Here is a 16,476-nt window from a genome sequence, read left to right on the forward strand (position 1 = left end):
ATTTTTTGTGTTTCAAGGGTGGATTGAAACAGGTATGTGTCATGTATCCATTGCATTTCAGTCTGAATGTAGATGTGGTTATACAAGAGATACAAGGTAGGGCAGTGGATGTTATAGCGGCGCTAATGAGAGAGGGTAGTGTTTAGAAACTCTCTGTTCGTTGTTTGCAGATGATACTGTGTTAAGTGAAGACGATGGGGAGCTGCAAGGCTTGGTGATTGAGTTCGGCAGAGTGTGTAAGAAACGGAACCTAAAGGTGAATGTAGAGAAGAGTAAAGTTATGGTCTTCGAGGAAAATTAAGTCATTGAATGTACAGTGAGGTTGGATGAGGAGGAAATGGAAATTGTCAGTGCGTTTAAGTACTGTGATGGTGTGATGAGTAAAGATGGAAAAATGCAGAGTGAACTGCTTGAAAAGGTACAGGAAGGAAGAAAGGTTATTGGTTCCTTGAAAGCAGTGGTAAGAAACAGGGAAGTGAAAAAGTTACTGCATGAGAGTATTGTGATACCAATTCAAAAATATGGAACTGAAGCTTGGACTTTGTTGGAAGGACACAAGTCAGAAGTGAGAGCAGTGGAAATGAGTTATATGAGAGGAGCACCTGGAGACACATGGAGAGACAGACTGACAAATGAGGAAGTGAAGGAGCGTTGTGGTGTGGACGTGAATGTGATAGGAAGCATTAGGAGGTTTGGCCATGTGGAGAGGATGGAGAGTGAGAGACTGAAGAGAAGAGTGTATGTGACTGAGGTGAAGGGGGGGGACAGGTAAGGGGAGGCCAAGGATGAGATGGAGGGATGGAGTAGAGAGGCGTCTGGTAGTATATACATATTGCCAGGTGCCTTAATCCCACATTCCCATCCGTTCACATGCAGATGACTCAACGTTCACAGTTCATTCAAACTCAAACACCCATTTACAAAGTCTAATATCTCTAACTCTTAACTCAGTACAATCATCTCCATAAATCAAGACTCATCTAAGATCAATGAATGGCGACAAAACAACCTTGTCTTATTTAATGCAAGTAAAACAAAATATAGCCTATACAATTTACTAATTGACAGTTATTGCCAGATTTGTATATTACCTACATTGTTACCAATATTCACATCTGCAAAAGAAAGGAAATTCTCGGTGTCTCATTTAACAATGCCCTCAGCTGGACCTCTCAAGTCACATCACTTGCTAAAAAAGCCTCAGAGAAACTTGAATTACTGTACAGAGTCCGTAACTTCTTCACTGACGAGCAGTTAACTATAATTTACAAGACATGTGTGCTATCAACTTGAATATTGCTCACCCTTGTGAAATGGATGTGGAGAGGTTGCACTGAAACAACAAGACAAAATTCAGAACAAAGCTGTTGGAAATATTAATAACCCCGCTATTTTAAATGAAGTACATCCCCTACAGATAAGAAACAATGATTCCTCCCTTGCATTATGTTAGATATTTTTATGACAAATGCTCAGACGAAGTTGCGTCCATTGTGCCACATCTCCATGCCTTCCCTCGTGCTACACAGGCATCTCGTAGCGCCCATGACTGGAATATCACACAGCCATATTGCAGAACTTCTGTCTATCAGAGTTCTTTTCCTTGAACTGCATCTCTCTGGAACTCGCTTCCCCGGAGCTGTTCCCCCCAAACTTCAACCTACAGCGGTTTAAGTCCAACTGTTACAAATACTTTATGAGTGGGGGGACGCCAGTAATCTGGTGTATGGATTTTTTTTTTATTCATTTGTTTCTCTATCCTCTTTTTTGTAATTAATATATATATATACATATACATATATATATATATATATATATATATACATATACATATATATATATATACACACTGTATATTCATTTATACAGAGAGAGAGAGGGAGAGAGAGAGAGAGAGAGAGAGAGAGAATCATTATTTCATTACAGATTCTAGAGATCGTCTGTGGGAATCGGTACCGATGGTTGGATCAGTGTTGGAAACTTGGCTACAAGGCAGTTGTTTTCCAATGCTGCTCACGGACAACTTAGTAGCAAACAGCACCATAATAAAGGTAACAGGAAAGAATACGTTAATGGATGTTAAATAAGGCACTATAACTGGATGAGATCATTATATTCATAGGTCATTACCACAGCGATGGTCTCACAGCCAGTATTGAGTATTAATACTGAAAGTTTCCTTTAGTATTCAATAATACACAGAAAATAAGTTATTCTTCTATCAGAGACATCACTGTACTGTAATAAATACCTTGATAATTAAGAAGAAGGTAAAGAGAATTAGACAGGGTGATAAAGAAGAAAGTAGGGGAGTGGGAGATAATAATGATAGATTGTCAGTCGTAAAGGGAGAAAAAGTGAACAGATTGAGAGAACACAATTAGGAACAGCTAAACACAGGCACTGAAACTAGTGAGAGTATAAGTGGCTGGGGCGTAGCTGGGACGAGGAGGGAGATAAGGGAGTAAGTGACAGTAGGATGGTAAGTGGTGGAAGGAATGAAGAAAGTCAAAATGGGGAAACCTCAGGAACTGATGAAGTGTGTGGTGAAATGCTGAAGCATGGGAGAGAAATGTTAGTAAAGTGGCTATGGAACGTGTGCAGACTGGCAAGGGAGGAAGGTAGAGTTACTGAGGATTGGAAGTCAGGTACAATTATTCCCCTGTATAAAGGAAATGGGGAAAAAGAAGTGTGTGGTAATCAAAGCGATATTTGTCTTGTTGGTGTAATAGGAAAATTTTATATGGTAGGATACGTATTGACCGAGTTAGGGAAATGACAGAGGAATGAGTTAGAGAAGAACAGGGTGGTTTTTAGGAAGAGATAAGGTTGTGTAGATCAGATATGCGTCCTAATATCTTCAGTAGAAAATTTCTACTAAAGGAAAGAAGTTGTATATGAACTTCATGAATTTGGAGAAAGCATATGACTGAGTATATAGACTAAGATTGTGAAAAATATTAAGAATATATGGAGTAAATGGGAAGCTGTTGAATGCCGTGAAGAGTGTGTATGAGGGTGCTAAGGCTGCAGTGCATATGGATGGTGAACTGAGCATTTTTTTCTATCTGAATGTTTGATTGAAAGAAAGATTTATGTGGTATCTATGTTAGTTCAATCTGTACATGGATGGAGTTATTAAAGAGATACAAGGTAGGGCAGTGTATGTTGGAGAGATCCTAATGAGAGAGGGCAGTATTTGGAAACTTACTATTCTATCGTTAGGAGATGATACTGTATTGTTAAATACCGACGAAGGAGGATTACAAGGCTTGGTGACTGAGTCTGGGAGAATGTGTACGAAACGGACTCTAAAGGTGAATGCAGGAAGAGTACAGTTGTGGTCCTCGAGAGAAATTAAGTCACTGAATCCACAGTGAGGCTGGATGATGAGGGAATGTAAAATGTGAGTTTAATTACTTGGGTAGTATGATGAGTAAGGATGGTAATTTTGAGGATGATGTCCATGAAAAGGTACAACAGGGAAGGAAAGCCCCGAATCTTAGAAAGCAGTGATATGGAATAGGGAAATGAGCATGGAGGTAAAAAAAAACCCTCTGCATGATAGGATTGTGACACCAACTCTACCGCATGGAAGTGAAGCTTGAACCTTGTTGGAAGGGCACAAGTCAAGAGTGAGAGCAGCGGAAATGACTTATCTGGGAGGAGCATGTGGAGTTACATGGAAAAACAGACTGACAAATGAGTAAGTAAAGGTGCATTGCGGTGTGGATGTGGAAGTGATAAAAAGCATTAGGAAAAATAAACTGAGGTGGTTTGGCCATGTGTAGAGGAAGTGGAGCGAGAGCCTGTCGAGGAGAGTATATGTGAGTGAAGTGGAAGGGGGAAGAGGGAGGGGGAGACCAAGGATGAGATGGAGGGATGGAGTGGAGAGGTATATGAGAGAGGAGGTTCGAGCCGGGGGAAAGCAACAAAAGGGCCAGGGACAGTGCGACATGGGACATATTTCTTTGTTGCCTTCCTTTGTGGGATTGAGTCATCTGGCTATAGTTAGATAATTAAGAAGAAATCTTAAAGTAATAATACACTTTCCTCTCCGGATTCTTAACACTACGAAAACTAACTTTCTCTACATAATTATATACTACTTTTATTAGAGTATTGGTGATGTTGGGGCGGCACGGGGTGTGGGTGTGTTCGAGGTGGGTGTGGACGGCCAGGACGCTAACGTGACACAGGCACAGCTCTCCCCTGTGGTCAGCCAGGCTCGTCGGGTAGGTCACTCTTACATTCATTTGCTCAGGTGGGTAGGTCACTCTCACATAACTCTTGAGGCAGTCAAGTATTCTCTCATTTTTGCTGAGGTGGGTTCGCCACTCTCACATTACATCTTAGGAGGGTAGTTCACTCTCGCATTACTGATGAGGCAGGTAGATTATTCTCACATTACTGGTGAGGTGTATTGGTCAGTTTCACATTACTGCAAAGGTGGCTAGGTCACTCTCACCACACTGCCGAGGAGGGTAGGTTATTCTCATATTACTGCTCAGGCGGGTAGGTCACACAACTAACCTTTACCATGGTGATGTCAGCAGCTGCGGCAGGTGTCGTGGTGCTTGATGGTGGTGGTGGTGAGTAACGTCCCAGCCTTCCTCACTGCCTTCGCCGATTGGTCCCTCAATGGCCGCCTCCTGGTGTGGTCGACGAGGCTCCTGGTGGTCACTCGCCTGCCCAGGAAAGACCTCGGGGCTCTACTCGTTTCCCACTGGACATTTTCCATGATGAACACCTTGGTTGTAAATGATGAAACCTCAGCATCTGACAAACGGTAAGTTATGCAGCAACCAAGAGCGTACCTCTAATGCCAAAATTTTAATTTGTAGTTGTTTTGTAGAGCGCCACAAACTTGAAAGTGGCGTATGCTTACCTTTTTTTTTTTTCCCATAAAAATAAAATTGATTAAATCCTTTGCCAAGCTTGTACTAATCTTGATCTTGTGTACTACACCCACCCTTCTTTAACACTTAAACATTCTAATCTTTTCTAATCATTTGTCTCAGCTCATGCAACCCTTTTTAGCTCCCTGTGCCTCACAAAGAATTTCTAATAAAAATCGTAAATGAAATGTCAGTGCTACCTGTCCTACAGTACCAGTCCACAAAAAGTGTAGATCTACTCAAGCCCCCCGAACAGGGCTTCAGTCACCATCGGTACCACTCCTGATCATTATCATATCTCCAACAGCTTCAGAATGTAGTTACGCAAGTATTACACTCACTTCAATCTTAACCCCTAAACTCTGAGGGTCTTACAAGCCAAGCCGTTCTCGTATGCTTTTTTTCCTTCAAAGTAGGTTTTTTCAACCAGTCATGGCTGTATAATTACAGTATACTGAGCTTTCATTTAAAGACCAGATTATTCTTCTGTCCTTCATCTTTCCATTGTAAATGTCCACAGGTCGGCTGTAGGTGGAGTCATTGTGGAGGTAGGAGATGATGAATGGCGGTAATTTGGGAAGTCATGATGGATGTTTTCGTACGGGGGTGAGTCGGTAGTTACAGCCCACAGCCCTCGCCCCAGCTAGGACAATGAGGGATTCCGTGCTCGCATACACTCATGCTCCCGCTTGCCTTACTTGTCCTTGACACTCCTCTCCACTGCCCCCGGCCACTGCCACATGAGCGAATCATCACCCCTTATATGTTTGGCTGACTCAGCTTATTTGCCTAATTTTTCCAGTTTATTCAGAGTGACAATGTGCATTACAGTGTGTTGGATGAGAGAGAGAGAAGAAATTCCAAGGTTTATTACACATGACTAGCCATTACAATCGCTTTTACTTTCTGTGGTACTACTTTTTCTGCGTAGCATAGGATCACTTGAGCTATCCCTGTGGTTATGTCCATTTCTGACACACGTAGCTTTCTTTCTTTTTTTTTTTCTAAAGCACTTATTTCGCTAAGTTCTTACTGCACGAGAGGACCTACACACAAAAAATACTAGTTTACTGTCATAACAAACCCAGTTTCCATGTATGATGAGCTATATTGCAGCAATTCCTTTTTTTTTAATGCAGGAAAAAGAAAATAAACGTTACAAACCTGAAAACTGATTCTTTTAAGCAAAAAAATAAATAAGCGATAATAGATTACCAAATTGAGGATCTGTTCAAGATGCTTGGCCACATTGCGTCTAAACGACTGGAGGTCATAGGCAGTAGTGAATACAGACAGAGGAAGACAGTTCCAGAGCTTACCTGTTGCACACACAAAGGACTGGCATTAACGTTAATTCTTGCATTAGAGGATTGGACAGAAAAGACATAGGAGTTTGCGTTTACACTGGTGCTACCTGCCTGCCATAGTGGTTGAGGGATGCAAGCAGAGAATTCAGAGGACGAGTGACCATTGAATTAACGATAGAAAGAAGATAAAGATGCAACAACATGGCAAAGAGAGAGGGATTGAAGGCAGCCAGCAAGAGGAAGAGAGTTAATGAGTTGAAAAGTCTTTGACTCCACCTTGTATGTGGGGCGCCTCCCCACACATTAAAGCAGTGGTGTACACAGGGGCAAATGAAACCCCTGTTTAAAGTCAACAACTGTGCAGTGGTAAAGTAAGTAAATAGTCAACATAGCACATCTAATCATTTGGAAGCAGATTCTATCAAGGGAGATAATATGACCTTTCCAAGCTAAATCCCGAGAGAATAAAACCCCAAGCGTGTTCAAAGATAATGCAAGATTGAGTTGGGTATTATTAAAAATTAGAAGATATTCCTGTGGTAATTTTAATGGAGAATGTGAGTGCATTAAAGTACTTGGGTAGTGTGATGAGTAAGGATGGAACTTTGGGGGATGAAGTGCGTGAAAGAGTACAGCAGGGAAGGAAGGTTGTTGGTACACTGAAAGCAGTGATGAGAAATAGGGAGGTATGTATGGAAGTTAAGAAGTCACTGCATGATAGTATTGTGATCCCTACCCTGACGTATGGATGCGAGGCGTGGACCTTGCAAGAGGGGAAAAACTCAAGAGTGAGAGCAGTGGAAATGAGTTACTTGAGAGGAGCATGTGGAGTGATGTGGAGGGACAGGTTGACGAATGAAGAAGTGAAGGAACGTTGTGGGGTGGATGTGGATGTGGCTGAGAAGATTAGGAGAAATACACTGAGGTGGTTTGGACATGTGAAGAGAATGGAGAATGAATGACTGACTAAGATGGTGTATGTAGGTGAGGTGGAGGGAGGGAGAGGGAGGGGTAGACCGAGGATGAGGTGGAGGGATGGAGTAGAGGGGTATATGAGGGAGGGGGGGTGATTTGGGGGGAGGGTAGTCAAATGGTGGGTGACAGAGCGACTTGGAGGCGTTTTGTCTGTGGCCACCCTTTGCGGGATTAGGGCGTCGGGCTATAGATAGATAGATAGATAGAATTTTAATGGGTCGAAAGATGTAAGAACTGGCTTTTCATTGCATTAAAAATAATATTACTTTTACCCTAATCAGAGGTATGAGCCAAGGCAGATATTAAGTGTGCCATTGACCCCTCTGTTGTTGAAGTAACTGTTGAGATGGATGCTGCGGGAAGTAGATGGAAAGGTGAGGGGTAGAGCCATCAGCATATGAGTGATTAGGGTTGCATGTAAACCTTAGTAGGTCATTGATGAATAGAAGGAAGAGAGTTAGTGACAGGCAAGTGCCCTAAGGAACGCCATTAATGATAGCTCGAACAGGAGAACAGTGGCGGTCTACAACAGCAGCTATAGGATGACTGCAGATAAAGGCACATGTAGGACTGGAACCGTAAGAGGGCCGTAAATTTTAGATTTATGCTAGACTCGATCGAAAGCCTTTGAAATGTCAAGTGCAATGACATAGCTTTCACCGAAGACCCGAAAGAAGGATGACCAGGAGTCTTAAAGGGAGGTGAAATGATAGCCAGTGGAGCACCCCTGCCTGGGTCCCTGATGACAAATGGAGAAGGTTATGATAGGAATTTTTTTTTTTTTTTTTTTTTTATTACAGAATGATTTCAAACACTTTACAAATACAGGATATTAGTGTAATTGCTTTAACAGCATGTGTTTCAAGAGTTTTTCAGTCTATTCTTAATCCAAAAAAATTGAAAGCATCGTTCCTAACAACCTTCTTTCCGATCATCAGTATGGGTTCCGCCAGGGATGCTCTGCTGGTGATCTTCTCACCTACCTCTCAGACTCCTGGTCATCCTAATTTCAGAACTTTGGAGAAAGTTTTGCCATTACACTTGACATCTCAAAGGCTTTCGATCGAGTCTGGCATAAATCTTACATTTCCAAACTACCCTTTTATTGTTTCTACCCGTCTACCTGTGCTGTTAGCTCTAGCTATCATTCTGGTAGTACTATAGCCACTGCTGAAGACGGCCACCGATCTTCTCCTAGAGCTATCAATAGTGGTGTTCCTCAGGGCTCTGTCCTAATACCAACGCTCTTCTTTTATTCATCAATGATCTTCTAAGCTGTACATCTAACCCTACTCACTCATAAGCTGATGACTCCATCATTCACTATTCCATTCACTTCCCACAGAATCCATCTCAGCATTTTAATTCAACAAACGAGGGATGAGGCTATGGCACACTTGATATGTGACTTGGCTCATATCTCTGACTAGGGTAAAAGTAATCTTGTTGTTTTTAATGCATCAAATGCTCAGTTCTTGCATCTATCAACCAGACAAAATCTTCCACAGGAGTACCCTCAAATCTTCAACAATATCTAGCTTGATCCTGCATCATCTTAAAACATACTTGAGGTTTCATTCTCTCGGGATTTATCATGGAAAGGACATATTACCTTTCTCGTAAAATGTGCTTCCAATAGATTAGGTGTGCTAAGCCGACTCCGTGCCTTCTTTATCCCCGCACAAGTGTTGACTCTATACACGGGTTTTATTCACCTCTATATGAAGTATAACTTTTATGTGTTGGGAGGCTCCTCATATACAGTTCTTCTCAAGAAGGCGGAGTCAACAGGGAAGTGAGCATATAAGTGAAAAAGTTACTACATGACAGTATTGTGATACCATCTCTAACGTATGGAAGTGAAACTTGGACGTTGTTGGAAGGACACAAGTCAAGAGTGAGAGCGGTGGAAATGAGTTATTTAAGAGGAGCCTGTGGAGTCACATGGAGAGACAGGCAGACGAATGAGGATATAAAGGAGCATTGTGGTGTGGATGCGGATGTGATAGGAAGCGTTATGAGGGAGACACTGAGGTGGTTTGGCCATGTGGAGAGGATGGAGGGTGAAAGACTGACGAAGAGAGTGTATGTGAGTGAGGTGGAGGGGGGAAGAGGGAGGGGGAGGCCGAGGATGAGATGGAGGGATGGGGTGGAGAGGTATATGAGAGAGGGGTGTGTGGATTGGGAACAGGGCAGTGAAATGGCGGGGGACAGGGCGACTTGGAGGCGATTTGTTTGTGGCCAACCCAAACGGGATTGAGGCGTCTGGCAATAGATAGATAGATAGAATAAGAAAATGTTCTAGAAGGAGGTGAAAAGGGTGTAAAAGGGAGAGTTTGGGAAGGAAGAGCGAGTAAAAGCAGAGGAGGGAAGGATGTTAATTGAGAAGGATGCAGTAAGGAAGAGATGGGCAGAGTATCTTGAAAGATTGTTAAATGTAGAGGAGGAAAGAGTGGCTGAGATTGTGGCGGATGGAAGGGTGAATGAATAAATGTGTTGAGAGAGTTGAATAATTCTTTGATCACAAAGGAGGAAGTGGAGAAGGCAGTATAAGGGGATGAAAAAGGGAAAGCTGCAGGTATGGATGGGTGTGCTGTGGAATGCCTGAAGGTTGGTGGAGTGACTATTGTTGACTGGTTAATAAGATTATTGAATGTGTGCTTTGTGAAAGGTATGGTGCCAATTGACTGGGCAAGTACTTGTGTGGTCCTGTTGTATAAAGGCAAGGGTGATAAGTATGAATGTATTAGCTTTAGGGGTATAATTCTGTTGAGTGTTGTAGGTAAGGTGTATGGTACAATGTTAATTATGAGAGTTAGAGAGGGTACAGAGAGAGTGATTGGTGATGAACAGTGTGGATTTAGGAGAGAGAGAGAGAGAGAGAGAGAGAGAGAGAGAGAGAGAGAGAGAGAGAGAGAGACGATGTGTGAATCAGGTGTTCGCTGTGAGAAAAGTGTGTGAAAAGTATTTAGCGAAAGGCAAGGATGTGTTTTGGGCATTCATGGCTTTAGACAAAGCATATGATAGAATTGATAGTGAGGCTTTGTGGACTGTTTTAAGATTATATGGACTTCATGGCAGGTTACTAAAAGGGGTGAAAAGTTTTTATGTAAATAGTAAAGCGTGTGTAAGAGTGGGAAATGCTGTGAGTGATTGGTTTCCCGTGAGAGTGGGGCTGCGTCAGGGATGTGTGATGTCACCTTGGTTGTTTAAAATTTATACGGATGGTGTTGTAAGGGAGGTGAGTGCAAGAGTTTTAGGTGGAGGTCTGAGTCTGGTGAATGTTGATGGTGGAGAGTGGAATCTGAAGCAGCTGCTGTTTGCAGATGATACTGCACTGGTGGGTGATTCAGAGGAGAGATTGAGACAGTTGGTAGAGGAGTTTGGAAGGGTGTGTGAAAGGAGGAAATTGAAAATAAATGGGAATAAGAGTAAAGTGATGAAGTGTACGAGGCTGGTAGATGGTAGGGGGATGATATACTCGTATAGTTTTGAATGGTGAGTTGCTTGAGGAGGTAGAGTGTTTTAAATATTTAGGGTCACATGTTGCTGTGGATGGAAGAATAGATGTGGAAGTGAAGTTTAGAATGAATGAAATAGGTAAGGTGCTGGGAGGAATGAAAAAAGTGTTTAGATGTCGTTTGCTTAGAATGGATGTAAAGAGAAGGCCGTATGAGGGTGTTGTGGTACTGACTGCGTTAAATGGGGCTGAAACATGGAATATGGGTGTAGCAGAGAGGAAAAGTTTGAATGTAATGGAGATGAGGTGTCTGAGGAGTATGTGTGGAGTGACGCGTATGGATCGAGTGCGAAATGATGAAGTGCGAAGGAGAACTGGAGTTGTTCGGGAGATGGCTGGTAGAGTTGAGCAGAGGGTGTTGCGATGGTTTGGGCACATGGAGAGAATGGATAATGAGCAATTGGTGAAAAAGATAACTAGATCTGATGTGAGAGGTGCAAGGCTGAAAGGGAGACAACAAATAGGATGGATGGACAGTGTGAAGAGAGCGCTGGATGCGAAAGGGATGTCTGTTGAGCAAAGAAGAGTGCCTGTGCGTGACAGAAATAAATGGAGAAAAATTGTGAATGAATAAATGATGATGCAGCCCTGAGGGGATATTCTCCCGCATTTGGTCTGATCAGCTAGTCAGGTCAGGTGTGGGTAAGGGGATGGGTCTATTATGATGTGGCAGGGGTAAACCAGATCTGCTGTCGGGCCCTGCTGCGAATGTCACTGATTGCACTGCGCAGTTGACCCTTGTGCGGTGTGATGCGGTGTGGATCTGTCCCTTTTCCCCTTTGGGGCTAAGATGCGAATGAATGTGTTTGAATGGATGAGTAAATGGAGAGTGTGTCGTCCTGTCTCGGCTACCTCCCTTTCCTTGGGGGAAGTACCCTTGGTATATAGATAGAAAATAACTTTTGCATTACACCATGTTTTGGGAATTTTCTTCCTTTATATCTATCTGTCTATCTATCTATCTATCTATCTATATATTCGCTCATTCCTGCTACCGTAACAAAATTTCAATCAGGAGACAATTTTCAGACTGAGGGGTTTGTTATACTTCCCTTAACGAAGGGGTTAAATTATAGCCTTGATTAGATATACCTTTCACCATAAGAGTTCTTCCATAGACTACATGAAACTGTCCCTTCATTAGCTACAGGAAATCATAAATTAAACCCATGTAGTGTCGAAAGAATAAGGATCACTCATTCTGCCTAAAAACTACAAACGTATTGTGCAGGTACAGCATGTTGGTTCACTTGCCGTTCAGTCCTGACGGTGCCCAGGTGCTGCAAGTGGCTTCCTGGACCCCCACATCAGGTCTACGCTATCTCACACCTCCCACCCTTTTCCCGGAGAAATACACCAAGTAATGTGTACAAATTACTGGCCATTTCAGAACTGGACTATGTTATGTACTCTGTCGATATTACTGGGCATTACAAAACTGGAAAAATATAAATAATGTATCCAAATTACTCACGAGCATTGACTGGGCAATACGTATACCATTTCATTCTAACCTGGCCTAAAACTGTCATCTTATCATCTTGAATGGGTTTAACAAGAGATTAACACTAGACTATGGTGCTTGTCATGAGAAAGTGTTATGGAAATGAAGTAGAACCATAGGTTTGTATTTTTCTGCATCTGAGGTATGTGAAATATGTTGCAAAAGACTGAAAATCTAGTATATATTAGTGTAAAAGAGGTATAACTTGTAGCTTCCAGTATACATGTTATGGACATTGTAATCGAAGAGAACACAAAACCAAGAAACAATTACTTAAATGAAATTAATATTAGTAATTCAGTAATAAACAATTATAAAAACATGTCATGGAGTACCTTTACTTGCTTTGAGTAAAACGCAATGGCCTTTATTCCTATTGGATTATCATAAGCTGAATAAAAAGTCACTTCCACCTAATATTGCATTGCAACTTCCTTACGTTCAGAATATTACATTATTTTTGGCAGTTTCCATGGTGCGATGATAAACGTGACGGCGTTTCAATATGAACCCTACTGGCAAGAGTCCATCGAGGGCAACACCACCAAGTACTCAGGCATTGACTACAACCAGCTGGTTGCGGTTGGCCAGGTTCTGAATTTTACTTTCCATGTCCTTCCATCACGCAGTTGGGTCGAGGTGAGAATTATATACATGTCTGCATTCAAACTATTGTTGTTATTATCTGTTGCTGTTGTAAAGTTCTTAATTTCCATATTACATACAAATATAATATTAGCATCGTTTTACAATAATTAGTAGCCCACTCACTTTTTTGTGTTATAATGTTAGCGATGATTTAAAATGCGATCTGTACAGAAACTGCATTGTTTTCCACAGAATTAATGTTCAGAAAGTATTCACAGCATGGGTAAGGATTTGATCTCATATGGCTGCTACTGCCAGAAACCTAATATCAAATAACATGTTACCTCTTATAAGGTGATATTCTAACTCGATTCAGCTCCAGCATATCAGTGTTGTACAATGTCATCCTAAATTAAATGTGTAATCATACTGAAACAGCACTTTAACCTCTCCACTGCCCTCAGTGATGATCGATGTCGATCAGTAAAACATACAGTACAAACTGTCGCTGCCATCGGTCTCGCCAGTGCCACTTAGAATTGCATGATAAACCCCAGTGATATCCTATCTGGTGTCTTTTATGAACCCTCAGTATGTACATAAATAATTTCAACCATAGTGCACCACTGTTTGTGAGTGACGTCGTTTGTGAGTGACGTCGTTGATATGCACCATTGCTTTTCTTTCAACTCTCTGTTTTGATATATATCTTATTATTTACCGAATATTTTTAAATTACTTTTCAAAAAGTTTGGTACAGAAAGCAATAATTTATGTTTCATTCTATTTATTCTCTAACTAATAAAACTAGAAATAAAAAGAAAATTGCCTTAGGTCGTCCATTATCCCTGGACGGTTTGCAGCCAGTCCGAGGAATATTTTTGACTCTGTAAGGAGTTCTTCTCTCTCTCTCTCTCTCTCTGATTTTAAAAACAGCGGAGGTACCAGAATAACTTCCCGCCATCCCCCTGCTTCTTTGTGGCATTGTGCTTCTCGCATTTCACAGAAGCGTTGCATATCCATCCATATTTTACTGACGTTTCAAAGATCATTACTCTTCTAAAGTGAATCCCTCTTTCCCTCCTCAATAACGGAAGCCATATGTGCCAAGCAGTGAACCCTAGTCCCCTTTCCCGTCCAGCTCTTTCTTGCAAGAGTTACCGGGTATTCTGATTCCTTATGTATACAAATGATCAAATGAGGAACTGTCATGATTCTTAATTTCACTCTACCTATGACCTCCAAACTTTTCAACTATGTGTCCAATCCAGACATATCAAAATAAACGTGACGATATTTTTAGATCTTCCTAGGAAGAACAATATATTATTATACTCGTAGTCTGTGGCTTGTACTTTATTGTGCACTGAAAGATTTGTTTCTTTCAAATTCGGAAGTTCATCTTGCTGCTAAGCTTTAAGAAATGCCACATCATAACTTTTAGTACGAAACATTTCCGTGAATGAGTTTATTGTATAAATGACAGAATAAAAAAAAGATGTATCAATTGGGACTTGCATTTCTTTACTTTAATATAATATTTACTTGCAGGTGACAGATCAGGTGCAGATTCGTAAATCATTCATGGCAACAGTAATATATGGTGTTATTCCACAAGAACTAGAGAGGTGAGATTCTAAGCGAAGGGTAACCTGTGCACTGCAGTGTTCACTGTTGTTATTGATCCATCTATCTATCTATCTATTGCCAGACGCCTCAACCTCGTTCGGGGTGGCCACAAACAAATCGCCTCCACGTCGCTCTCCCCCGCCATTTCACTGCCCCGCTCCCAACTCACACCCCCCTCTCTCATATACCTCTCCACCCCATCCCTCCATCTCATCCTCGGCCTCCCCCTCCTTCTTCCCCCTCCACCTCACTCACATACACTCTCTTCGTTAGTCATTAACCCTCCATCCTCTCCACATGGCCAAATCACCTCAGTGTATTCCTCCTAACGCTTCCTATCACATCCACATCCACACCACAACGCTCCTTTATATCCTCATTTGTCAGCCTGTCTCTCCATATGACTCCACAGGCTCCTCTTAAATAACTCATTTCCACTGCTCTCATTCTTGACTTGTGTCCTTCCAGCAACGTCCAAGCTTCACTTCCATACGTTAGAGTTGGCGTCACAATACAGTCATGTAGTAATTTTTCACTTCCATGCTCACTTCCTTGCTTCTTATCACTGCATTCAAGGAACCAGCAACCTTTCTTCCTTGCTGTACCCTTTCAAGCACTTCACCCTCCAAACCTCCATTCTTACTCTTCACACTACCCAAGTACTTAAACGTACTCACATTTTCCAATTCCTCACCATCCAATCTCGCTGTACATTCACTGACTTCACCTCTCTCAAAGACCATCACTTTATTCTTCGCTACATTCCGTTTCTTACACACTCTCCCAAACTCATCCACCAAGTCTTGCAGCTCTCCTTCGTCTTCACTCAACAACACAGTATCATCTGCAAATAACAGTACAGGGAGTTTCCAAACACTACCCTCTCTCACCAAGGCCACTCCAACATCCACTACCCTACCTTGTACCTCTTTTATTACCCCATCCATGTACAGACTGAACAACCATGGAGACATGACACATCCCTGTTTCAACCCAACCTTCAAAGAGAAAAATTCACTCAGTTCACCATCCACATGCACTGCAGCCTTAGCACCATCATACATACTCTTCACAGCATTCAACAACTTCCCATCTACTCCCATTATATTCTTAATATTTTCCACAATCCTTGTCTATCCACCCTGTCATATACTTTCTCCAAATCCATGAGAATCGCATACAACTTCTTTCCCTTATCTAGAAACTTTTCCACTAAAGATCTAAGAATGAATATCTGATCTACACAACCTCTTCCCTTCCTAAAGCCTCCCTGTTCTTCTCTAACTAATTCCTCTGTTATTACTCTAACTCTGTCAATAAGTATCATACCATACAGTTTTCCTATTACACTAAAAAGACAGATCCCCCTATGATTACCACACACTTCTTTTTCCCCTTTTCCTTTGTACAAGGGAATAATTACACCTGACTTCCAATCCTCCGGGTCTCTACCTTCCTCCCAGGCCAATCTGCACATTTTCCACATCCATTCTACAACTATCTCTCCCCCATGCTTCAGCATTTCACCACACACTCCATCAATTCCTGGGGCTTTCCCCAATTTAACTTTCTTCATTGCTTCCACAACTTCTATCCTACTGACTTCTTCCTGTCTTCTCACCTCCCTCCTTCTCCCAGCCATTCCCCAGCCACTTATACTCGCATTACTTCCATCCTCTATGTTCAACAATACCTTAAAGTGTTCTCTCCATCTCCTCATTTTTTCTCCCTTCTCCACTAGTACTCTACCATTTTTATCTTTCACTCCCCTGCTAACTTCACTTCCACCCTGTCTTACTCTTTCCATCTCTTTCCAGAACATTTTCTTACAGTCCCTTCACTTTACACTCAAGTTCCTTCCAAATTCCTCATCCGCTCTCTTCTTACTCTCTCACTAATCTTTTCACCTCTTTCATTCTACATATAACTCTCTCTTCCGCCTCTCAACTTCTTCCACGCCCTTATTTCTCATCCATTCATTGTATGCTTTCTTCTTTTGTGCCACAGCCTGTCTCACCTCTTCATTCCACCATGCTGTTCCTTGCACACCCCTCC

General features: G+C 41.9%; 1 protein-coding gene across 1 annotated transcript in view; it reads left to right on the plus strand.

Annotated features, from left to right (window-relative positions):
• The first annotated feature begins 4,580 nt into the window (after positions 1-4,580).
• LOC145411043 (ionotropic receptor 21a-like) overlaps positions 4,581-16,476 on the plus strand; it is an 83,269-nt gene continuing 71,373 nt past the window's right edge. The window contains exons 1-4 of the mRNA XM_080281105.1: positions 4,581-4,789; positions 11,932-12,060; positions 12,672-12,795; positions 14,344-14,420. Of these exons, the coding sequence (XP_080137231.1) occupies positions 4,581-4,789; positions 11,932-12,060; positions 12,672-12,795; positions 14,344-14,420 (539 nt within the window). The remainder of the gene's footprint in view (positions 4,790-11,931; positions 12,061-12,671; positions 12,796-14,343; positions 14,421-16,476) is intronic.

Source organism: Coenobita brevimanus, chromosome 87 (genome assembly GCF_032717465.1).
Source record: "Coenobita brevimanus isolate Jiangsu-jjx chromosome 87, ASM3271746v2, whole genome shotgun sequence".
Taxonomy (NCBI): Eukaryota; Metazoa; Arthropoda; class Malacostraca; order Decapoda; family Coenobitidae; genus Coenobita; species Coenobita brevimanus.